This window comes from Dipodomys ordii, unplaced genomic scaffold (assembly GCF_000151885.1).
Source record: "Dipodomys ordii isolate 6190 unplaced genomic scaffold, Dord_2.0 Scaffold8, whole genome shotgun sequence".
NCBI lineage: Eukaryota > Metazoa > Chordata > Mammalia > Rodentia > Heteromyidae > Dipodomys > Dipodomys ordii.
In genome coordinates this window covers 27,520,841-27,546,925 of record NW_012267224.1, presented here as the reverse complement: position 1 = coordinate 27,546,925, position 26,085 = coordinate 27,520,841, and the positions used below count along the sequence as shown (strand labels likewise).

The 26,085-nt window shown below is 41.9% G+C and overlaps 1 protein-coding gene across 1 annotated transcript in view; it reads left to right on the top strand.

The window, feature by feature from the left end:
* The first annotated feature begins 3,186 nt into the window (after positions 1-3,186).
* The window catches only part of LOC105980190, a 157,311-nt gene continuing 134,412 nt past the window's right edge, over positions 3,187-26,085 (top strand). The window contains exons 1-2 of the mRNA XM_013008923.1: positions 3,187-3,199; positions 12,290-12,409. Of these exons, the coding sequence (XP_012864377.1) occupies positions 3,187-3,199; positions 12,290-12,409 (133 nt within the window). The remainder of the gene's footprint in view (positions 3,200-12,289; positions 12,410-26,085) is intronic.

Here is a 26,085-nt window from a genome sequence, read left to right as displayed (position 1 = left end):
GGATGAGGACACTGACGGTAAGGCTGAGCATCATTCAGCGTACCATCGTATGGTAGTTTCTCATGCTAAGGACTTGAGATTTGTGAATTTGAAATACATGCTATCAGTGTGGTTGCTTCTGGTGATGCTGGCCCTGACTACTGATTTGGCTGAGGTGGTGTGGGCCACACCTTCCCACTGTGAAATACAATTGTCCTTTTCTATATTTTATCCTCTAAGCTTACCAACTCCAGTCCACTGGACTTACTAGGTCTGGTCCAGGGCAATTAAGTACCACCTCTGGAGGAAAGAGTGTTTAAGAATTTGTAGGCACACGTTAAAACCACCACAGTTGTTACTCAATACATGACAGGAGATGAAAACCATATGGCCGCCCTATTTGTCTTAAAGCTTTGCATACTAATTTTAATGTTCATCAGTAGGCCTTGCTCAAAGTAGTTGTAACTGAAGTAATCTAATGGAGATGCATTTTCTGCATTATTTTCCAACTTACTGGAATTCATTTATTTGGAAGAATTGACCCATTTCCATCTTTTCTTCTTCCTTCCCTTCCTTCCCTCTTCCTCCCCTCCTTCACTCTCCCCCCCCCCTGTTTATCCTACTTTTGATCTTGCTCATTGGTAGCACAGCCTGAGCTGGTAACAGAAGCAAACCATCAGTGACGGTCATGCCAGCAGTAAGTCCATTGTTAAGTTCAGGACTGCCTGTACTCAGCAGTTGCTACTCTCTTGGCAGTGGCAGCAGCAACAACAACAGTAGCAATAAGAGGGCAGCTGACAATCTCCAGAGAGTGTCTGGGGTAGAAATGATGGAGAGCAGAGGCAATGGAGACTACAAGGGTTGTGAAGAGCTGAAGTTAAGAAACTATGGGCTCTGGTTGCTGGAAGAGTTCCATACTGCCATGCCTTAAGAGACAAGATCCCAGACATCCTTGGTCCCAAGAATCACACTTGTCACTCTTAAGGAGTGGGAGTCCTGATAGCTGTATCACTTGTCACTGTGGGACAGAAAGTCCCAGCACCCAAGTTGTGTAGGAGAGCTGGCGCTAGAAGGTGCTACCCGATGCTGCTTGCAACTGACTCCTGTTGCAGCCCACTGCTGCTGGAAGCTGATGATCTACAAAGCTGCTGGGAGTTAAAGCCCAGAGCAATAAACCTTGAACATAGTTGACTAGATTCAGGTTTCAGGCAATAGGAGCTTAAGGCTCAGGGTATGGAGCAGTGTACCTGTTCATCTGCCAGACACTCAAGAGCCTGGAATTTCCAACACTGGAGGAACAACTCTTCTCCTACCCACAATTCCTATCTGGGGAGAGCAAAAAGAACTAAGTTAGTAGCCAAGGGATCTTCTTTGTCTTTCTTACCCTGGCGAGTCATAGCTCCAGGGATCCCTCTTGGTGTGGAATCTGCCACAGCTCACAGGAAGCCCTGGTGGCATTGGAACTCAAACTTAGAGAGTTGCTCTAGGACCAGCTTTTTGGATTCAGGATATTGTAAAAAACTGTGTAGCACCTGCGAGTGGAAGTGGACATTTGCATTCTGCACCATGACCAAATGCATTTCCTCCCCGTAAGTTGGTGGCTGCTGCTCTGATACACAGCCCAGCAGCCCAGGTCCAGGGGACTTGGCTATAGCTACAGTTATGACCCTGTGGACAGGCACGGCACTGGCATGACTCTGGGAAATAAAGGATGCTCTAGAGCTCTGGGCTCTAAACAACATGGTGCAGCTATAATTTGGGACCCAGAACCAATAGGCCACAATGGCACCTTGGACTCTAGCGTATGATATGGTGTGACTGTGAATGACAGGCAGGTGACATACAGGAGCAGCCCGTGCTCTGAGAGTCCCTTGGCGGCAGCAGTGAGATCCTAGGGATGCTTGGGATGCCGTGGTTTGGACCCAGGGTGCCCTAGGGTGCAGGGACGTCAGAGATGGCTCTATTTCCTGGGGAGTTGGGGGTACTTCGGAAGCTGGGACTGGGAGGCACTAGTCTAGTCCTAGGTAGGTGGCATACTGTGACTGTGTTGGAGGGGGGTGGGCAGGTGCAAATCTCAGTCATAGCACAAATACTCGGGACTAGGAAGCCATGCTTGCTCAGGTCCACAAAGCACAGCTGTTTGGGTCAGTAGAATTTTTACGTCCTTGGTTGAAGACAGCACCCTGCCAAAGGTGTGCTAGGAGGGGCCAATGCTCTGGTATGCTGGGAGCTGGGAGACTCCACCTGCGGTAGTGTCGCCACCGCCTCGACCAGCAAGGAAGAGGCAACACCGAACTCTTCTCTCTGCAGTTTACTCAGGACCTTTGAGCATTCTTCTGACCCCAACCCCGGGGAAAATTCCCCACAGCCTTAAGTACCCGCTGGGTAGCCAACGTGGGAACCACCTATAGGTTCAGGTGCGCGGAAGCAAGCCAGATTCTTTGCCTTAGCCATATAAGGAGTTGTTTACCACAGAGAGCACTCCCCATCGGGAAGGAGGAGGGCGGAAGCCGGCGCCATCTTCCAGGTGCGGCTGCAGGCAGCTCTCTACACGGTAGGGGGTGGGAGTCTCTGGGAACTGGAAGTCTGAAGGGCAAGGTACTGCCTCAGCTATAGTAGCTGGGGTCAAAGGAAGTATAATGGTGTCAGTGTACAGGAGTCCTGGGGTCCCTGGTGGATGCCTTGAGTATGATGCTGGAGGTGTGGCTGCTCCAGTAATTTAAAATCCTGCATTTCTAGGAGCCAGTCACCACTTCAGCATGGCCTCAAACGGAGGGTGCTCCAGGGCCTGGGATGGATGGGGAGGAAATGAAGTGGCTGCATGATGACTTTGTGCTAAAGCAAAAGCATGACACAGCCCCTCTGCTCAGGGACAGTGGGCTAGGGCATACACACGGGACAGCGGTGGCAGAGCCTCGAGGATGGACAGGATGAGAGAGGCCATGGCTACGGAGCAGTGCGCACTCTCACAGTGGCTCTGGTCCAGATGGGGCAGAGGGACAGCAGCACAAAGCAGAGCACTGTAGCTACTCCTGATTGATGTAGCTCAGCTTGTAGATTCTGTGGAGCACCCCTGGCTGAGCTCAGAGCCTGGGAGGGACCCTGAACTCTCCAGTAGCAAAGATTGTGCATGTCTGAGGGTAATGTGGGCTTCTGGGGTCCTAACAAGGGATGTTCCTCCTGGGTCTGAGCTGTACTGATCGCGAGATGGATGGGAGAGGTAATGTGTGTCCTTTTCTGCCTTTTGTGCCTATCCTGGGCCTCTGTGCTCTTCAGGGCTTCTGCTTCCCCTTTGTTCATCCCCAGTGCTGTCTTTTAGTTATTTTGGTTGAAATGTAGCTGCCTATTTGATTTCTTCTTTTGTGAATGAGGGGGAACTTTAGGAGCTTCCGTGGGTCTCTTGCTAATGCTGTCTCCTGGCGTCCACTTTAGTATAAAGTAGGAGTTAAGGGTTATATGTAACCTTTTTAGACTTTGAAAAAATGCAAACACTTTAAAGATTTAGTAGCCACATCATAGTTCATTCTCAAAAATAGCAGGCAGATGCAATATTAATGCATATCAAAATTCAGTACTTTAGAAGAGGGGGAAAAAGGCATTTTGAACTTCTCAGCTCTAGTTTCCTCCTAGGAAAGACTCCCGGGCACCATCATACTTCAGTATTCTGGCCCTGGGTTTAGCCTATTTCCTGGGCAGGCTAGGTCTGGAAGGATTCCTTACTAAGTTCTTCATAGTGCTAGGTGGTCAGACCCTGGAAGTTTGTGAATGAAGCAAAGGCCATCTCCTTGGCTGCATCTGAAGATTCCTTCCTTCCAGGGGGACCTTTTGGTCTATCAGAATCATTCTGAATTTTCAGGACCCTATATAGATGATTTTGCTTTCCATCCTCCACCGTGTTAAAAAAATTTCCTTTAGAAAACACATAAAACTATTCTTATTTTGGTGATCAGAACTATTGAAGTATCTAAGTTCGTAGCAGAACATCATAATCATTTTCCTTTAGTCCTTTTAAAGCTATTTTTTGTTTTCTTTTTATTTAAAACATCAACTTGGTCTGAAGAAGAATAGATCATTTTGCAGTTTGCCTAATGAAGTACAGCTTCAGTTTTGTAATCTATCACAAGTAATTGGCACAAGACTATTTCATTTGGGTCTTGATGGTCCTCTTAGAAGGCAGTGATAAATGGTGAATGGAGTTCAAACTTTAAACACAGAGAGACCTAGCTACTCAGGAGGCTGAGATCTGAGAATTGCCATTTGAAGCCAGCCCAGGTAGGAAAGTCCATGCGCTTCTTATTTCCAGTTTACCAGCAAATAGCCAGAAGTGGAGCTACGGCCCAAGTGGTAGAGCACCAGCCTTGAGTTAAAAAGCTAAGGGACAGAGCTCAGGTTCTGAGTTCAGGCCTCAGTATTCACACACACACACATATATCCAAATACTTCTAAACACAAAAGACATATAAGTTAAATTTTGACTAAAGGAACTATAACACAGTTGGAAGTTTGTGTTTTGAACTCTCTAAACTGTAATATGAAGACAGTAGAATTAATTGGTGCGTGTATGTGTGTGTGTGGTATGGTTTGAACTCAGGGCTTTGAGCTTATCAGGAAAGGCACCTTAGCAGTGTATACTTATAATCCCCTCCCTTTTGCTGTGCTATTCTGGGGTGTGAACTCAGGGCCTGGGCGATGTCCTTAAGCTTTTTTTTTTGCTCAAAGATAGCCCTCTACCACTTGAGCCACAGCTCTGCTTCCAGCTTTTTGGTGATTAACTGGAGATCTGCCTGAGCTGGTTTTGAATTGCAATTCTCAGATCTCAGCCTCTTGAGTAGCTAGGATTACAGGCGTGAGCCACTGATGCCCAGCTCTTATAACTCATTTTTGCATTATAACTAGTTAGTTTTGAGATGAGGTCTCACTTTCTGCCCAAGCCCATGTCTGAACTGCAATCCTGTTTTCAACTTCCTGCAGTAGCTGGCAGGATAAGCTTGTACCCCTATGACGTATAACAGCTCCACACTCTAGTAAATCCTATCTTAAACCAGTTACAGATTCAGTTGCTTGCAATCCAGAACCCACTCATGTAAGAGCTGTTGTGTATGTGATACTTTCTTGGAAAAGTTTAATAGTGTCAAATTAACATGAAACCTCACTTTTAAAGGTAATGGGGAAAAGCTGAGCACAAGGTTAGGATCTAAGGATCATAATTCAAATCCAGCCCAGACAGGAAAGTTTGTGAGACTCTTATCTCCAATTAATTTCCAAAAAAAGCTGCAAGTGGAGCTCTGGCTTGTTGGTTCACTAGTATTAAGCAAAAGAAGCTTAGGGACAATGTCCAGTCCCTGAGTTCAAATCCCAGGACTGGCGCGCACACACACACACACACACACACACACACATACACACACAGAGCACACACACACATACACAGCGCGCACACACACACACACACACACAGAGGGCATGAATATTTAGCAGTTTTAGTGGAGTGTTGATTTTATTAAGCACCAAGTTATTCAATGAAAATTGACATTGGTAGATTTTCAAATTTATCCTCTTAAATGGAGACTGGAAACCAAAAGCGAGTCAATATACCTATAAATAATGATGTTTTTAGTCTGTGTGTGTGGGGGGGTGCATGCCAGTCCTAGTGCATGAACTCAGGGTCTAGGGGCTGTCCCTGAGCTTTTCTGCTCAAGCCACACAGCTCCATTCTGGCTTTTGATGGTTAATTTAGAGATCAGAGTCTCGTGACCTTCCTTGCCTTGGCTGACTTTGACCTGTAATCCTCAGATCTCAGCCTGCTGAGTAGCTAGACAGGTGTGAGCCACCAGCACCCAGCATCATAGGCTCTTCTTAAGAGTACAAGTTAAAAGTTACCCAGATATCATACATCTATTTATATAGACATACAGTGTCTCTGAAAATGTTAAAACTTTCTTTTTCTATTCTTAAAAAATACATTGGCCTGGGTTATAGCTCAAGTGTTAGAGTACTTGCCTAATAAGTACCTGTTGTATCTGCAGGTTTAACAAGAAAAAAAAGTCTTAAATTTTTTTTAAAGTCCTAGGAAGAGGATGATTCCATCCTCAGATGCTTTAAACATTCTGGAATTTAAAAAATTAAATGTTTAAACACAAGAAACATACTTAATATTCTTACATATTACTAAGTAGGCTAAACTCATTGATATAAAGTAATATAAAAGTAGAAGGATACAGTTATTGATATAAAGTAATATAAAAATCGAGTTCAGTTCTATGTCAATATTTTATAGTTTATTCCATGTGGTCTTCTTAAAGTTTAATGCTTCAGAAGACAAGAGAAGCTCTACAATGCCTATGTGGAAGAGATGTAGAGGGAGCTGGTGGGGTTAATGGGCATCTGGCACCTAGAGATGCACTTCAAAACCTGGCTGAGAAGTACTGGCTTTTATCCACATTTTCACAGCATAAAGAAGAGAAAACAAGATGTGGAATCCCTCCCCTGCATATATTCTCTCTCTCTCTCTCTCTCTCCTCTCTCTCTCTCGCTCTGTGTGTGTGTGTGTGTGTGTGTGTGTGTGTGTGTGTGTGTTGGGGCTTGAACTCAAGATTTCATATTCTTGCTTGACTTTCTTGCTCATGGATGGTACTCTGCCACTTAAGCCATGCCTCCAGCCCAGCTTTTTGCTGTTTGTTTGGAGATGGTATCTCACAAACTTTTCTGCCTGGTCTGGCTTCAAACTGAGATCTTCCAGGTCTCCAATTCCTGAGGGGCTAAGATTACATACATAATCCATGGGCACCTGTGATTGAAAACCAGACTTATTGCTATTGGAGTACGCCAACCATATCTTTCTTCTTCCCTCTGTAACTTCAACTTCCCACATGACCTTCCCTTTTCTTGTTTTGGTTGGTCATGGGGCCTGAACTCAGGGTCTGGGGCCTGTCCCTGAGCTTTTTTGTTCAAGGCTAGTACTTTATGACTTTGAGCCACATATCCACTTCCAGTTTTCTGATGGTTAACTGGAAATAAGAGTCTCATAGACTTTCCTGCCCAGGCTGATTTTGAATTACTATCCTCAGATCTCAGCCTCCGGAGTAGTTAGGATTATTAGGCATGAGCCACTGGCACCCATCCATAACCTTTCCTTTTTTCCCCGTACATATTATTGACCTCATCCCCATGCATCCACAGTGGGCCAATCAACTTAATGTTACTCTTCACACATAGAAATCAACCATTTATTGAGGAAATATCTGTGATGTGGAAGTTACTTCTACAGTTTTAAAAATAACTTTTAAGTCTGTGGAAGCCACATAATAGTTTTCATATATTGCTATCTGTTAATGTAAGTGATACAAAGTCAAGGGTCTTAATATTTTAATCTTGTGATTTTTCTTTCCAAAAGCAGAAAAATAGCACTGTAAAAAATTTTTTTTCCTTTCTTGCATTGTAGTTTTTTAATTAACTATAGAATTTTATTTTAAAAATCTATTTGTGGACTAGGGACATGGCTCAATGGTAGAGCACAATGTCCAGAATTCAAACCCCAGTCCCCCAGGAAAGGTCTATTTATGTGCATTATTATGCCTTGTATGCAGTCAGATAGTTAGGTCGGAGTCTCTTGTGCTCCTATACTTATTGCTACATATGCCCAAACTCCCAGAGCTTTGGTTGTTCTTTTTCCTGGGCCACATGTCAGACTTGTTCATGTACCTGATTGCTGAGATGACAGCACACTGTAGTTCTTATGCTGCAACTAAGCTCCTTGCTTCCTGCTTGTTCTAGAAGCAAGGGGTTCCCTGAGAGAGGGCCTCTTGTCATTTTCCTTGCTGCACATGTGGCCTCACTGGCCTTCCATGTTGCCCTGTGGGTGTGTACCTGGGGAGCCAGTGCAACCAGGATCATGCCATGCTGATGGCCGCTCATGCTGTGACTAGCAAGATCCCTGGTCACTAGTTCAGGAATCTAAGGCCTTCTCTCAGGACCCATGCAGCAGGGACACACTAACTTCTTAGGTTTTATAGTCATTTGGGTGGCTTTTTTTTTTCTGCTTCTTAACCTCCTCACAATTTCAAATGTATTGAAATGGGACAAAACTCCCAATACTTTATAAAATACCTTCCTTTTGAAGAAATCAAGTCACTGTCGGACATTCCCTATTTTTTCCTAAAACATTATAACATATATAGATACAGATTTGTTCTCATTTGCTAAGTGAAGAATTGGAAGTAGAAGTGATTTTGCCAGTATTAATTCATAGCAGGTGAAGTGTGTACATTCACCAATGGGGGTATCTTTATTGTATCACACTGTTGTCTGCCTTCTCATTACCACTGTAATTCCATCTGCTTAATTTCAAATGCAGAAATTATAATGCACAGGTTGAAACTTCTTTAATAAAGACCCAGAAACACAACAAATCAAAGAAAGGTTGGATAAATAGTATTGCATTAAACTGCAGAACTTCTTCTTGGCAAAGAACATAGCTAGCAAGATAAATAGAAAGCCCACAGACTTCACTAGCCATACAACAGACAAAGGCCTCATATCTAAAATATATTTACAGCTCAAAAAATTCAAATCCCCAAAGAACCAACCACCCCATTAATAAGTGGGCTAAAGACTTAAAGAGAGACTTCTCTGAAGAGGAAATAAGAATGGGCAATAGATATATGAAGAAATGCTCAATATCTCTGACCATAAAAGAAATGCACCTGGGGCTGGGAAGGTGGTTCAGTGGTACAGCGCTTGCCTTGCATGCATGAGGCCCTGGGTTTGATTCCTCAGCACCACACAAGCAGAAAAAGCCAAAAGTGGCACTGTGGCTCAAGTGGTAGAGTGCTAGCCTTGAGCTGAAGAACTGAGGGACAGTGCCCAGGCCCAGAGTTCAGGCTCCACGACTAGCAAAAAAAAAAGAAAGAAAGAAAGAAAGAAAGAAAGAAAGAAAGAAAGAAAGAAAGAAAGAAAGAAAGAAAGAAAGAAAGAAAAGAAAAAGAAATGTACCTTAAAAACAATCCATCTCATCCCAGTTAGAATAGCCATTATTCAAGAAATCTAATAACAAAAGATACTGGTGGGGGTGTGGCCAAAAGGGAACACTACTACACTGTTGGTGGGAGTGCAAACTTGTTCAGCCACTCTGGAAAGCAGTATGGAGGTTCCTCAAAAGACTCCACATAGAGCTCCCCTATGACCCAGCAATCCCACTCCTGGGCATTTACCCAAATGACTATAAACAAGGCCATACTAAATCCACCAGCACAATCATGTTCATTGTAGCATTATTTACCATAGCTAAGATATGGAACCAACCCAGATGCTCCTCAAAAGGTGGATAGATTAAGATGACGTGGTGTATATACACAATGGAGTTCTATGCTTCCATCAGAAAGAATGGCATTGCCCCATTTGTAAGGACATGAAAAGACCTGGAAAAAATTATATTAAGCAAAGTAAGCCAGGCCCAAAGAAAAGTAGGTTGCATGTTTTCCCTCATTTGTAATAATAGAATATGTCTAGGATATTCTTAACAGGGGATCTCAATAGCCCAATTGCTAAGTGCAGAGAACCATATATAATGAAGTGTATCAACATAAACTCCAAGAATTGGCAACAAGAGGTTCTTGTTATGTCCTGTATGTAGTTCTTTCTTTCTTCCTTTCTTTCCTTCCTTCCTTCCTTCCTCTTCCACTTTCTTTCTTCCTTTCTTCCTTCCTTCCTTTCTTTCTTTCTTCCTTTCTTTCCTTTCTTCCTTCCTTCCTCTTTCTTTCTTTCTTTCTTTCCTTCTTTCTGTTTTAGTTTATGTGCCCATATATATACATATATATATATTATATAATTTATCCAATCCATGGAAGGGAAAGGGAACCACAGAAACAACAGGACAAAAGATGCACTAATGCACCATTGATACTCACTTAACACTATGTTGGAAACAAACTTTACAACTTTAGGGGAAGTAGGGAGGGGTAAGTGGGAGAAAATGAGGGATGGGGTAATACTGTTTTAAAAGAACTGTATTCCTTACCATACTTATGTAACTGTAATTTCCTTGTTCATTACCTTTACAATAAAGATTTTTAAAATTCATAAATACAAATAACTGAGATCAAAATTACATTTGCAATCTTAACCATTGGTATATTATAAACAAGGTACAGATGGATTGTTTACTCATAAATGACATATCATATACTGGTATAAAAATGTCTCCAAAAATAGATTTTGAATTTTACCTACATCAATCCATACACTAAAGAAATATATAAACTAATAATATCATTTTGTAATATAATAAAATCATATGAAAACTGCTATGTTCTTCTATTGTATAAACTAACATGCTGTTAATAAATGTTTGCAAGGGCATAATTTATATGTGCAAAACCATCAGAATCTAAAACTAAAGTGAAGTCAAAGGAAGATGAGGGGAAACTGGAGGAGGAAGAAGAAAGAGTAAAACAGAAAAGGGAAGATAAATAATATGTCAATGTTAAAGAAGGCGGAAAAATGTTGCCAAACATGAGCAAAGAATTCATTTAAGGATGAATGAATTCACATCATACTGATTATATTATAATACTAATTGTGAAGTATGTTGAAATATTAAGAAGGATGAAACTGCAGAACTCAAGAAATTATTTTGCTTTAATTAAATAAATGGCACCAAAACTTAAAAAAAAGAAATTATAATTGCTATTCTTCAAGGAAGAAAGGGGTTGGGATAACATAATTACTAGCTAATAATCTGAAATGATACAGACTTCCAAATATTTCAATAGAACATGTCTGTTCCAGAATTCACCAAGTAAAACACTCATAAGAAAAATAAAGTCAGTGATGTTCACATTTAGCCTCACAGTGCTGTTTGCAGATAGCCATCACCAAAATAGTCTGGAAAGCCTTTCAGGATGAAATGCCTGGCCTAAAGCACACCTAATAAGAATTATGCTTAGGAACCCTGTGTTCTTAATCAAACACCATAGGTGGACTTGTGAGTTTGCTAAGTTTACCAGGTTTCATTGGTTTCATAAACCAAAATGGGCCATTATCAACTTCTGGCTACCTACAAAAAAGAGGAAGTAGAAGCTTTACAAAACTGTCCCTAAACACACTTAAAGGTGTGTTTAATCCTTACCAGATTTATTTCCCAGAAATCCATAAACCTTGCCTTATATCATGAATTCAGCAGTAGTAGTTTGAAAAAGAAATGCTTCTGTTTATAAAATAACTGGGCTCACATGTGAGATTCATTTATGAGGACCTTCTACTCTGTGGTCATGCAACACTTCCTTTTGCCTCTTCATAAATTCACTCAGTCTATACACAACTAGCACCTACTTTCTGCACCACACAGGCTTCACTTCTACTCCAGTGAGCAGTGTGTCTCAGCTCCCTGTTGTCAGGGTGTGCAGATAGATAGGAGATGGTAATTGTTCCTTAGCAAAAGGAAAATTCCTTTAGAGACACAAAGGACAAGATTTTGTTTTTCTTTTTTTTTCACTGAAAACTTTTTATTTCCAAGATCAAATATTACAACAGGGCATTTACAAGATTTTGTTTTTCATTTGTCACCAGTGACTTCAAATTAGCCGTGTTTGCAAAATGCTTTTGATACACCTTTGCATGTTTGAAGCTGAAAGTGTGGTTTTGAGACAAGGTCATGTACAACATGAATCCTACTTGAGTTTGGCCAGACTTGTAAAGGTCATATCAAGTAATCCAAGTGTGAGCAAGAATTCCAACTCTGACATTTTAAGTGAGTTTGAGGAAGGTGAACTTCGTTGGGGTAAACATTTTCTCAATTTCTCAGTCTCTCAAGATCATTTTTCAAAAATAAATAATGAAATCTGGGGTTGAGTGTAGAGCTTAACAGTAGAGCATATGCTTAGCCTATAAGAGGCCTTGGTTTTAATCCCCAGGGAAACAATCCTGTAATTATCTCTGTGCTAAGATAACACTAAGTATTTAAGTAACTGAAATGCCTAGAAAAAAAAACGCACATGTTTTTTTCTTAGCAGTTTAGAGCTAACATCTAACCCGATATGTAGGCTTTCAGCATACAGGACACAAATTAAGGTGTACAAATGATTCTTATGTGAATGATTGACCAGTTAAATGAGTGAGTTGCACACTACAAGCTTTGGTGGTAAGGCTGTATTAACAAACAGAAGGTACCAAAATACCTTCTGATCCAAGGAGCTCTTTTAGATTCTTCATGTAAATTTTCATGCTTTCAAAAATACTTTCTGTAAAAGGGGTAAGATTTAATCTAAGAAAGCAGCCTGCGTGTAATAATCACACTTGCCATTTCTACATTTAGTGAAGACTTGGAGAGCCTTGCTTCAGGAAGTCCCTAAGTCTTCAGGTCTTGGGAAGGAACAATTTGCTGTGTTAGTCTTTGGAATGTCTGTTGAGATGAGGTTTGCCGCCAGAAACAACGGTAAGTCTAGACGTACATTCTGTAGACAGCGGAACCCACTGAAGGGTTATACTAAGGGAACAGATAGATTGAGTTATCATTTAGAGAAGTGACTGGTGGGGATGTGGGGATTATATTAGCAGAGAAAAACCAAAATGAAATTGGAGAACAGTTGAGAGATGGATGAATAAACCCTGTACTAAGGCACTGGCTGTGAGGATGCCAACAAAATGAAATCCAGATGTTCTATTGGTAACGGAGAAGGCCAAAAAGGGCAAAAATATATTTCTAACAATTTTCCAAACAAATGGTCAAACTTGGACTTTGCCCTGGTGTCCCCACTGTTAGGTTAATTAGGCACAATTATGGATGGACAGCTTTGGAATTTTTCATAGGTGTTGGTTGAGAGGTGGCTAGCCTGGCACAAGCTGGACACTGTAGTGCCGGAGGTTCCCTGAGGACTTGCAGTGGTCCTTTGTGGAGCACAGGGTCTTGCCCAGGACAGTGGTGACCAGTGTTAGTGGAGCCATAGAGGACAGCAGATGAGATCCTTTCACCTTCCACCTGGGTGAAGGGGCTCAGGCAGCTCACTAATTCACTTCTGCATACATTAGTCATTAGTAGCAGACATGAGAGTATGAATTACTGTTCATTCAATGTCTGGTCTGCCTTCATTGTATGAAGATCAAGCCATGGGTTTGTCAAGTAGAGGAAAGAAAATTGTAGGTCATATGGACTGGTGTTTAATTTTTTTCAAACTAGAGTCTATATTATTTACATACTTTGACAGTAATGGGCATTAAGCCCAGGGCCTTAGACAAGGCAGAGAGTCATACTCCTTAGTCCAGCATGTCCCTCCTTTTCCTCTCCTCCCCTCCCCTTCCCTCCCCTCTCCTCCCTTCCCCCCTTCCCCTCCCGTCTCCTCTCCTCTCCTCACTTCTCCCCTCCTCTCCTCTCCTTCCCTCTCTTCTCTTCCCCTCTCCTCCCCTCTCTTCTCTTCCTCTCTCCTCTCCTCCCCTCTCCTCTCCTCCCCTCTTCTCCTTTCCTCCTCTCCTCTCCCCTCTCCTCTCCAATTATCTCATCTTGTCTCCTCTCCTTCCTCTATTATTCCCTTCCTTTCTTTATCCTTCCCTTCCTTCCTTCCTCCTTTCCTCCCTCTCTCCTTCCCTCCCTTTGGCTTGAACTGTAGGCCTTGGGCTTGCCATACCCTGAGTCCTCAAATTGATTTTGAAGTCATGCTGCATTCCCTCTCTAAGATACCCCATATCAGTTCTGAATTGCACATGTTTTTTCAATTTCATGGGCCTTGCACATGTTAGACATCTATCACTGAGCTACATCCTCAGCCCTCCTTTTCAATTTTGCAATCATAAAAATGATTAAATTTGGTAAATGTTTTCACTAGCACCAGCCTCCTTGCTGAACAGCATGCATCTGTGTCAGCTTCTCCACTTCAAGCTTACTGCCTTGAGGACTAGGTGCCCTTTTTCTTAGTAATAAAATGGGGACTACAGGTAGGAGGCAAGTAGGAGCATTATGCATGCTCATGGTCATGCCTCTGCACTGCCACGTGAAGTATTCCAAAACAAAGAACGACTCAATTGTGTTCTGGTTTTGTACAGTATACTGCACAAACGAATGCTGCTGAGGCTTGCGGGTCATAGGAAAGCAAGGTCCAAGCTAGTCTGTACTAATTCTGTAAACTCCAGATGTATCTTTCATAAATCCTTTGTTTAGTGGAATAAGTTCAATGTTCTATAGCTCAGTAGGATGACTATAATTACCAAAAGAGCCAGAAGGAAGGGTTCTGAATGATTTCAGCACGAAGGAATGATAAATGTTGGGAGTAATGGATGTCCTGGGTTTAATCACCACACATTATATGCTTGAATAAAAAATAACTTTCTGTACCCCAAAATCTGTACAATTATAATGAACCAATTACAAAAATCAAATCATGTGTTTAAAGTAATGTGCACTCATCATGCTAAGCTCTCCCAGTATTTCGTTACAAGAATAATGTCAGAGCTGAAGTATTTCTAGAAAGAATACACTCCCTTTTATTTTTCAGCCACTCAGCCTTTTAACCAATGTCAAGTGGCCTCCTTCAGTTTCAAATGAAACAGATGTAAAACTTCTGGTTATAGATAAAGAAGTAAGTACCTGATGGTTCTCATAATATATAATATTTGAACAAAGGAAGCCTTTGGGACGTATAGATATGCTCATTTTATTTTATTTTCCAGTACTGGGGCTTGAACTGGGGCCTGGGCACTGTCCCTCAACTTCTTTCGCTCAAGGCTAGCACTCTACCACTTGAGCCACAGCACCACTTCTGGCTTTATCTGTTTATGGGGTACTATGAATTGAACCCAGGGCTTCATGCACGCTAAGCAAGCACTCTACCACCAAGCCACATTTCCAGCATAGATATATTTCAAAGCCCAAACTAATTACACTGGGAATGCATACTATAAACTTGTGCCTATGGAAAAATATTAGATCTGGCTGTTGTGTGCTGCTAGATCAGAATCCTTAATTAGATGTCATTTTGTCCCTGACTGCAAGATAATTTCAAGGAAATAAATTAAATCTGGCAGATCAAAACCAGATAAATGGTAGTAATTGTTGATATTAAATATAAGTACTGTCATTGCTATTTTTTGTATTGATATACAAGTTGTAGGCAAGTGCTCTATCACCTGAACTTGTCCCCAGCCCTTTTTTACTTTTATTTAATTTTTAGCTAAGGGTTCATGTTTTTCCCCAGGCTGCCTCAAACAACAGTTCTCCTAGATTCACCTCCTGAGTAGCTGGGATTATAGGCATATACAAACACTCACAGCTTGTTTTTTGAGAAAGGGTCTTGGTAACTTTTTTATGTTTTGTATGGGAAGAATGGTGATATGGGGCTGGCACCAAATCATAATGTTCCTATTTCTACCTCCTGAGTAGCTGGAATTATAGATCTGCACCACCATGTGCAGCTTTTGCTGCCCTTTTTATTTGAAGCTAAAAAATTTCCTCCTCACAGGGATATACTGAGATACTCCTGAAACTCTTAGTGGAGCAAGAGGTATGTGCAAGTCTTGGACTTGCGTGTATTGTGCTACCCAAGCTGTGTCAAGTGGAAAGTAGTTCTTCATTTTCATTATTTTGGAGAAGTGATTAAAAGTGTTTATGAGTGCACTATAATCCTTTTTTTATTCAAAAATATTTATCAAATAAATCTTATAAAACCCATGGCCCTAGTTCAAGTTAATGATGATCTAACAAGCAGCCACACTAAGCTTTAAAAACTTTTTTTTCTTTCTATTACTAGAGAGAAATGGTTCATTGGAGCAATTGATATGCCAGGTAGAGGGAGAATTGTTCAGTCGATCCCTTGGGAAAGACTGAATGAGAGCACTGATTAGACTATGTTGGGCTGAGACCCCTGTTCAGCTATTTCGTTGGCAGGAAATTCTCTGGGTTTTGTTTTGTGTTTTGTTAGGGAAACTGATAGCAGCAGAATCTTGCCTAGAGATATTTCTTAGTCATAGCCTGATCTGAGGTAATTCTATCTACACGTACTGTTCTGTTGGCTAATCATACTGGAAATAAAAGAATGTGTGTGAATCTGTATTTGATTTGAATTTTTATGCAGCTACCTTTGTCAATACTTATCAGATAAAGCTCAAGAAGCTTTCTGCATATAAATCATTCTGTCCTAGGCTCTTCAAATTTGGAATTGAGTGTACAGTAATCTGATTTGAAAATGTCATGAGAAATCTCTTGAACATTTTACTATCGACTGATATCAACTTAATAGATGCAAACTGCCACTTCCTCCCTGAGCCGGTGCCATAGGAACTTGTTCGACTATAGCTATTCTGGCCATAGTCAGTGCCATATACTCAAAGGTCCTATGAAAAACACATCCAAAATACAATGATTTATAGGATGTGGTTTTCATTTTGCATATTATATTCCATTTATTATTTATGGGCTAAAAATGAAAGGTGGGCTCCATTAACCTCATGATCTTTACTCTCCCCCACTCACTGAGCATGATAATTGCATTCTAAAAGAAATATAAGAACAGTAGCTATTGTAGATACAACACTCTGGATGCGTGGCTGCTTGTTTTAATCTCTGAAAGCATCCAGTAGCTTATATGTAACTTGCATTCTTTACCAAAGAAAATAAACTACTGAACATGTGTTAACATCAGCAAAATCTAATGAAGTCCTCAGTGTTTATTTATATTTTCTGGGTGTAATTTCTTTTTTTTTTTTTGCCAGTCCTGGGGCTGAACTCAAGGCCTGGGCACTGTCCTGGAGCTTGGTTTTGCTCAAGGTTAGCATGCTATCTCTACTTCCAGCTTTTTGCTGGTTAACTGGAGATATGAATATCATGTCTGTCCTGCCTGGGCTGGTTTTGAACCATTCTCAGATCTCAGCTTGTTGAGTAGCTAGGATTACAAGCACGTACCACTGGCACCCAACTTGTTTTTGTTGTTGTTTTGTAAATGAGACAGGCATTCGTTTCCAGTCCAGACTCAGACCATACACACTCTGACAAATGTCACTACTGCCTGTCTCAATTACTTCAGTGACATGCCTATATTTGTGAGCACTGTGCCTATCTTTGGTGAAAACCGCAAACAACAGCTTCTATACTTGCCCTTGTCTGCTTTCCTTCTGAGCTCTCTGATGTGATCAGGTCATGGGTTCTTTCTAGCAGAGTTCCCAAGGGAAGAGTCACAGCTGGGTGCAGCCTCCGTTGGAAGTTATGTCAGTTCCAAATGAAGGCTTCATAAACTCTAAGATCTTTGGGTAATTTGTTTGAAGCGCCAGCCCTCAGGATCCCAGCTGAGGCTCCACTCAGGGTTCACATACCTCTGGCCCCATCACACACAGGGTCATGTATTGTTCAGCTCATTTGTGTGGTTACTTGGTTGCTGGAACACTGTTGGGATCCCAACAGCCTAGAGAACTTCCCTGGCTGGGCCTCAGCCCTACTTGCCTACTCTGTTTCTTTCTCCTGCCCACATTACCTCCTCCAAAGAAGTGGCCCTAGCAACCAATAGGGAATTGGGCGATGATGTCTCTTTTTTTCATGCTGAACAGAGGCGCTGACTGTAGCAGTGGCCCACCTGTCTTATCTGGGGACCCCGATAATGCATCCACAGCTCCATCTCTAACCCCACCATCTGGATTTATGGAGGAAGCTCTTGTGCCCATTCATATATTTTATTGCTACCAGTCTCTATTTGTCCTTTTGAAGAGAAGTTTTAAGTCATCCTAAGGCTCATAGTGTAGCAGTCAGCGCTGTCCTGCAGAGTGTGGCTGGCTCTGAGGTCTTTTCCTGTATTCCAGGATTTGAGTTGGGAATGATGGATTCCCAAGTGTACTTCTGCTACTGGGGTCATCTTTCTACATCCTCCAACTGGTATCCAGTCCAATCTCACATACAGAATAAGACAACATGCTTCTTTTTCAATGTTTGGAAGTCAAAAAAATTCCAGTTACTCAGAATGCATTATACAGATGTGTAAATGGTGGGAAGAATGTAAGAATGTGTCCCTTTCCTCCCAGGATCCAGAATGAGCTCCATGTATGAGACTGAAAACCTGGAAACACCTTTGTGACACAGGTATGGAAGATAAGGAGGGAGAAGCACAAAGGCAAGATTATGAGGAAGAAAGGGAAAGGCAGAGCTTCTGAGAGGCAGGCGGAGGGGAGGGGCACTAAGAGGCCCTATCTATCTGGTTCTTAAAAGACTTAATTTGGGGTTCTTCCTGATACCCCGCCAGGAGAAAGATGGAGCCTCAATTCTCATAGGCTGGGGTGTTCCAAGGGGAGGTTGAGGGTGGTTTTGCAGCCAACCTCTGGCACCTTTTGTGTTGTTCCTGATCTTCACCAGGAGGGGGCAGACTGAGAACAGAATGGACAGAGTCCATTTTTCACAAAGCTGAAACAAATTTACATTTTAAAAATTAAGGTCCTCTACCTCCAGACTAAGCTCTTTCTGTTTAATTTTTTTTATGTGTAAGGCCATTTATCTTCTACAATGGCATTGCATTCTCTCATAAGTGTCATTTTAATGTTCTTCCTTGGTACATATAAACAAAAAAATAGGTTACCCACTGTATATCATATTCCTCCAGCTCTGGTATTTAAGAAATTAACTGATGTAGGAAATCCCTGGTTCTGGGAACTACCGCGGTGTGCCTTGTCAAGTGGCTCTGTTTCTGAGGACTCAGATCTCGGGGTGAGGAAATGCTGGCTCTGTTTCGGTGCTGCTTTGCTGTTATTTGCACTACATTGGTTAAAGAAACAGTATTGCGGGGCTGGGAAGGTGGCTCAGTGGTAGAGTGCTTGCCTTGCCTGCATGAGGCCCTGGGTTTGAGCCCTCAGCACCACATAACCAAAAAGAAAAAAGCCGGAAGTGGCGTTGTGGCTCAAGTGGTTGAGCGCTAGCCTTGAGCTGAAGAGCTGAGGGACAGTGCCCAGGCCCAGAGTTCAAGCCCCATGACGAGACCCCCCTCCCCCCAAAAAAGAAAAGAAACAGTATTGCTTAGTCCTTAAGAGGAGGGATTGGGAACCCAGGTGACCAAGGTTGGAGTTTCAGCCCTACTGCAGTAATGCCCAGGCTACTTATGTAACTTAATGGAATCTCAGGTTCTCATTTGAATTAGAAGCGACTTCAACAGTCCCGTCAATGGAAGGGTGGCAGCAACTATGAAGTGAATTAATGCAGATGAAATGCTTACAGCAGCACCTGGTATAAAAGATGTTTATTGACACACAGGAATTTTATAACTTTCCCCATGTCTCTTCTTTCCGTTGGCAATAAGGAATTTATAACTAGATTTGCCCCTATCTGGACCCTGGTTTGGTGAAATGACTTGGCAGCCCCTTCCTATTTACCCACTTGTACTCTCCCTCTTCCCCTCTCACATACTTGTTGGTGTGGGTCCTGGGGAGCGAACTCTGGGCCTGGGCACTGTCCTTGAGATTTTGTGGACAAGGCTAGTGTTCTACTACTTCAGCCACAGCTCCACTTCTGGCTTTTTAATTGGAGATAAGGGTCTCATGGGCTTTTCTGCCTGGGCTGGCTTTGAACTGCAGTCCTCAGATTTCAGCCTTTGAGAAACTAACCCAGTCTTCACATACTTCTTTTCCCTCTTACATGACTTCCCCTCCATTTCCTTCTTTTTGTGTGTGTGTCATTAATGGAACTCAAACTCAGGGTCCTGAGTGCTGTCTCTTGGGTTTTTTTTGCTTAAGGCTAGCACTCTATACTTGAGCCACAGCTCCACATTTGGCTTTTTGATGGTTAATTGGAGATGAGAGACTCATAGACTGAACCATAATCCTCATATTTCAACCTCTTGAATAGCTAGGATGACAGGCACAAGCCACTGGTGCCTGGCTCACCTGTACATGCATTTTTAATGCCCCCTCCCATTATTTGATATTAGAGGAAATATAAACAAATTAAAGAATTAACTTTAACTGGTTTATCTCCTTCTCCAACAGGCCTTTATACATCACTTTCAGGCTCCATGACTATACCATCTTGACTTCAGAGCTACTTTGGTTATGTAACTCTCTTTGTCATTCATAGACTTAAAGAATATTTGAGCAGTGGATTTAAACAGCCTGGCTATGATCATGAGCCACCATGGGACCCCAGGAAACTGGCTACTGGATAAGATAAGAGGTCATCAGCAGAGCCAGGAGTAGGTTTTCAAGATGACAGGAAACAACATGTATTAAATACGATGACGTATTGAACACTTTAAAAACAAAGATGGGTTGTGCTAGGATTTTACTTGCATGATCTCACTTCTTTAATTTTATTTTTATTTTTGCCAGTCCTAGGGCTCTAACTCAGGGCCTGGGCACTGTCCCTGAGCTTCTTTTGTTCAAGGCTAGCACTCTTGAGCCACAGCGCCCCTTCTGGCTTTTTCTGTGTATGTGGTACTGAGGAATGGAACCCAGGGTTTCATGCACGCTAGGCAAGCACTCTACCACTAAGCCACATTCCCAGCCCTCACTTAATTTTTTAAAACAGTACCCTATTATCTTACCTTCCCCTGCTTCACAGATTAGGGAAGGAAATTGGAGCAATATTAAACAAATTGTGTGAGGTTCCACATTAATCAGCAGTGCAGCCGGAACTCAGCCCTTCTATCCATGATGGCTTCCTGCTGCAGTATTATTCTCAGTGATTGACTATAGAAGCTCTATGCCCATAAAGTCCAACCAGCGACCTTAGCAGGCGTGGAGAAAAGTTGTTAAAGAACTTGACTTCCAGGTCAAGAGAAAAGTTCTCTTGATTCATTTGTGCCCATCCCACAGGGGTATCAGTCACTGGTACAAACCTCGTTCTGTGGCCTGACTCACCATCTTAACCACAGAATACTCTGTGCTAGCCCTCTCGTTCAAGCACAACAGACATCCTTATTATTGTATATACTTAAATTTTTTTCCATGGTAAAAGCTGGAGTTGGGTATTGAGGAAAGGGCACTTGGCACTTCATAGCACCTGGCAAGAAGGAACGTTCACCTTGGGACATGATCAAGCCTCAGACATCAGTACCCACCATTGGAAAGTAGTTTCATGCAGGTGTTAGTCTAGTGCCACAGTGGACAATGATGTGGCCCGTTCTGTGGCACAGAACAAGTGTTGCTATGGGAAACCGGAAGTCGGTGTTTCAAGCTTCTAATCGATGAGTTGATTCTCAAAAGGAGTGGGTGTCTATCAGCAGCAGTACTGGTGTGGTTGGCCAAGAAATATACATGGGTCTTTATGATTTCATTGTTTTCTCTTTCTGTTTTGTTTGTTGTTTGCTTGGAACCACTTCAGGTTCATTCTATCTGGAGTCCTAGGAAAGGGAATGCTGAGCTCTGGGAAAGAGCTGAGAATGGACCAGCCAGCTTCTACAGCAGGACATTGTCAACAGTGCATCAGAGGTCCAAAGTTTACAAAAGCCTCCCCCCAAAAGTGCTTAGAATTGAGTGATCTTTGGAAGGCTGTCACCCATTTATTCTCAGTGCACTGAAGATTTTCCAGGCTGGCCTCTCAGATTTGTTCAGTAGAAGTACCTCATCTCATATAAACAATTTATTAAACAAGGTTGAAAGCAGTGTAATGTAGTGAACTAAGTTGTGCAGGCAGAGAAAGCTATAGTTTTAATCTTGACTGTGTCCCTCATGGGCTGTGTGACTGGGTAAATGACTTAGCATTTGGCGTCTCTGAGTCTCAATTGACGCACGATGTGAAGGGAGTGCCAAATCAGTGCAAGAAAGTGATTGAGTGATTACTATGTACCAGGCACTGTTGTAGGCCTCATAGAAACCACGGTACACTTGAGCTTCAAGAAGAAGGGGCAAGCTAACAAGTGATTATAATTAGATGCAGACTGAGGTAAGAAGAAATAGGGCATTGTTGGTTGCTCAAGGAAAAATTAGTTGTCTGCTTTGACGATGGAAGAATAGAGATCCCCAGGAGAGTTTTGGAAAAGGAAAAGAAAAAGAAGCCTTGGTTTTGCCACCAATTAAATTAGAAAATTTAAAATCACCCAGATGATTGTAATGTAGAACAAGGCTGGAGAAGCTGGTGGAGGCAGTGAGCAAGGAGGTTTATTGGAGGAGGTATGGTCTGGAGCTGAATGCAGCTGCATGAAGCAGAGGAGAAAGTGTGTGTGTGTGTGTGTGTGTGCACGCGCGCACATATGCGCACGTGCACGCAGACTGCAGAGTAAAAGAACGTGACATACTCTGAGAAAGTGCTGGAGTCAGGACACCAAGCTGGATGGAGACAAGAGATGAATGCTCTGGGTGAGTGTCTGGGATTTTATCCCAGTATGTTAGCTTCTATGGTGGGCTCAGGGCACAGGACAAGGCATCTGTGAGAATGGTGGTGGTCAGTGCTTGAGTTCTCAGGGTCAGGTTCCCCAGGAAGAGAGGGGCACATGCTCTCTCAGGTAAAGTATAAAAGAAGCGGTTCTTCATCTTTCTGGGGGTCATTATCATTGCTTCCTATCCATAATAATCTGTGTTAACACTCTGTTAACATGGAGACCCGAGCCAGATAGGAAATGTACTCATTACCTTACTCATGTAACTGTAACTCCTCTGTACAGTATCTTTATAATAAAAAAAAAAACAAAAAAAATACTTTGAGGTGTCTCTTCAGGTAGAATAACAAACATATAGGAAATAATTTTAAGATATCCCCGCCTCATGTTTCTATTAAAGTGCTGTTATGGTGTGATCCATGTGAAAGGCTTGGTTCCTAGCTTGGTGCGGTTGGGGGTTGGTGCAAACTTTATATGGTGCAGCCTAATGGGAGTTTGCTTAGGTACGCTTTGAAGGGCTCAGAGGTAGGGCTCAGCCCCTACCTCTTTTTTTCTTTTTCACATATTAACTGTGAAGTAGGGAACTTTATCTCTCCACACTCCCTGCCTTGCTGTAGGCCTCAAGACAATGACACCAACCTACCACTGTAAGTCAAAATAATCCTTTCTTTTTTGTAAGTTGATTGCCTTGGGGTTTTTGTTGTTGTTGTTGTAGTAACAGAAAGCTGAGTAACACAAGCAGACACAGTTTGCCTTTTATAGCTCTGTACCACAATATACAGTCCAATTACATGTCTGATCTACTTCCATAGTTCTCTCTGGCCTCCAAAAGTTTTTATGAGTAGCTCCTCACAAGGATGGAAACCACTTGACATAACAGTCTAAAGAAAGTCATCATGATTCATCAGCAGCCTGATTTTCTCAAGCGGAAATGGATTTTTAAAATTCTTCTTTCCTTTCTTTAAAATTTTATTTATATGAAAGGTTCTTTTTTTTTTTAGCTTCTTGTGTTCTCAAAATCTGTGAGGCACTATGTTAAAGCTACGACAAACAAGATAGACATGTGTCTTTGTGTAGTGTAATGTGTTTAGGATTGGGTTTTGATTTACAGAGCTACTTTACCATTCAGATAATCATGCAGTGCTGATTTCATGGATATTAAGTGGATCGTGTGCTCTTACATTCCTTTTCTTGTAACAGGAGGGGAATAAAGGTACTTAAGGGGGTTAGTTGTCTGGCTGCTATACTGACTCACTGGTTGGTAGATTTCCCGTCATTCAGACCTGAATTTAGATTTAAAGTTCTAGAAGTTTCTGTGCCAGTCCCTCATGGGATGCATTCTGAGGCCAAAGGAAAGGACAGGCTCACATTAACTTCTGAGAGAATGTTGTATAAATCCCGTTATTGATTTATTAATTCTGATGGGGGCACCTCTTTCCAGTCACTAGAATATTAATTTTTATCATTTAATGACTCCTTCCAGTATCCAGGTACCTGAGAGACTGAATTAACAGTCAGAAAGCTGCTAAGTGAAAACAAGATTGAAGTGGAGTTATATAAGTGGGTCCAAGGGATCTTTTTTTGAAATATTTATTTATTTATTAAAAAATTTGGGGGGGGTCCAGTCGTGGGGCCTGAACTTTGGGCCTAGGCGCTGTCTCTCAGCTCTTCAGCTCAAGGCTAGCACTCTACCACTTGAGCCACCTTCCTAGCCCCTTTTAAATTGTGAAAGTACCGTACAGAGGGGTTACAATTACATGGGCAAGGTAATGAGTACATTTCTTATCAAGCATTGTTGCCTCCTCCTTTGTTTCCCCTTACCATCCCTTCCCATTTCCCCTTCTCCCCTTCCCCTATGCCAAAGTTGTAAAGTTCGTTTTTCAACATAATGTCTTGTACATCTCATTGTTGCAATGGGTCCACCTGTATCCCTATTTAAACAATTTGTTTTTGCCCTTCCCCTCCCCAAATTATACCGACATCAAATACAGTGAAAGCAGGGGTTATACCATAGGGGAAGGACATACAAAGCAACAAAGAAATCATCTTATAAATATGTCAGAAACAATAGCAAGCAAGAAAAAAAATTTGAGTCCTTATCTTGGGGTTCATTTTGCTTAATATCAACTTATCTGTTTCTGCTTGTCTCAGACATATAGTAGTTATTGCAAATCGTTGGGCCTGGCTTACTTCACTTAATATAATTTTTTCCAAGTCTTTCCATTTCCAAGGGATCTTTTATCCTGGCCATGGGGACAACTGGTGTACACCCATGCTCCATAGCAAAAAGCACCAATCACACCCCTCCCCCCTATTCTGTGCCTGCCTGTGCTCATACTTATTGCCAACTCTGAATTCCTGTTCCAGTTTCTTGTTACTCCTGTGAGTGATGCGGGTTCTCATCAGACATGCCAGTATCACCAAGATTAAATCACAGTGCGCTCATACTTTTGCTTTAAATCTACTGTGTATGTCTTATTCCACCCCTATTGGATTATGATCACTGGCCAAACTCTTATTTTAAGTTTTAAAACTTTCGTAATACACTTGCCTGATTAAATTGTTTTTGAGACCTCCACCTATCTATCACTGAATGGAAAAAATAGTGCTAGGAGTCTGAGGGTATTGTTGCTCAGTGGTAGGGTACTTTTTTGGCATCTGTGACAAGGCCCTGGGTTCAATCCCCAGCACTGGCAAAAACAAAGCACTATATTAGCTCATGCTTGTTAATCCTAGCTACTTAGGTGGCTTGAGATCTGAGGATCATGGTTCAAAGCCAGCTGGAGCAGGAATGTCTGTGAGACTCGTATTGCTACTTAATCTCCAAAAGTTGGAAGTAGAATTGTGTCTCAAGTGATACAGTACATCTTGAATGAAAAAGCTAATGGACAGTGCCCAGACTATAAGTTTAAGTCCTAGTACTTGGAGCACAATCACACACACACACACACACACACACACACACACACACACACACACTGCATTACATTTCTTTAAAACAGAGATACAATCTATAAGTAACCTCTAAATTTTTCTTTTGTTAGAATTTCTAATTCTTTCAGCCATTCGCTCCATTTCTGGTGTATTTGCCCATGGATGAAATTTTAGCCAGCACTTTGAAGTACATTCAGCTAGGAATTTAGGTACAAGCAATCAGAGAAAGAAAGCCTGGTTCTTAATCATGACCTAGACACTAAAGATTTGTTTAAAAATAAAATAATAACAATCACCCTCTATTTTTCACTCTGTCATTTTCTCAGGAGCCTCTTCTTTTAATATTTCCAGGATGGTTAATTTCCTTGCTTCTGCATGCTCGTTCCTTCCTTTTTCTATGTTTCCACTTCAGAGAGCAAAAATATTGACTGGGTTGACTTGAGTTCTAACCATCTGGACTTTCTTGGCCCTTCTTATAAGAGTCTTTGAAATGTGCTAAGCTGAGCAGTTGTAGTCTTGACTGCACTAAGTCCAGATCACTAGTTTTAATATTTTCAAAACAATGCCTGCACATCACTTTTGTATTATATCCTTGATACTTTTTCTGTTACCTGCATCACTGCATGGAATTGAATTTGTTTATGAACTAAAAAATTGGTATCAAGGCTTGAACTTAGGGCCTGGCCACTGTCCCTTAGATTGTAAGTTCATGGCTAGTACTCTACCATGATAGTTCAACTACTGGCTTATTGATGGTTAATTGGAGATAAGAGTCTCATGGACTTACTGCCTGGACTAGCTTCAAACCACAATCATCAGATCTCAGCCTCATGAGTAGTTAGGATTATAGGTGTGAGCCAAAGGTACCTGGCGGTTCATAGACTTCTAACCATGACTTCAGGTACGCTTG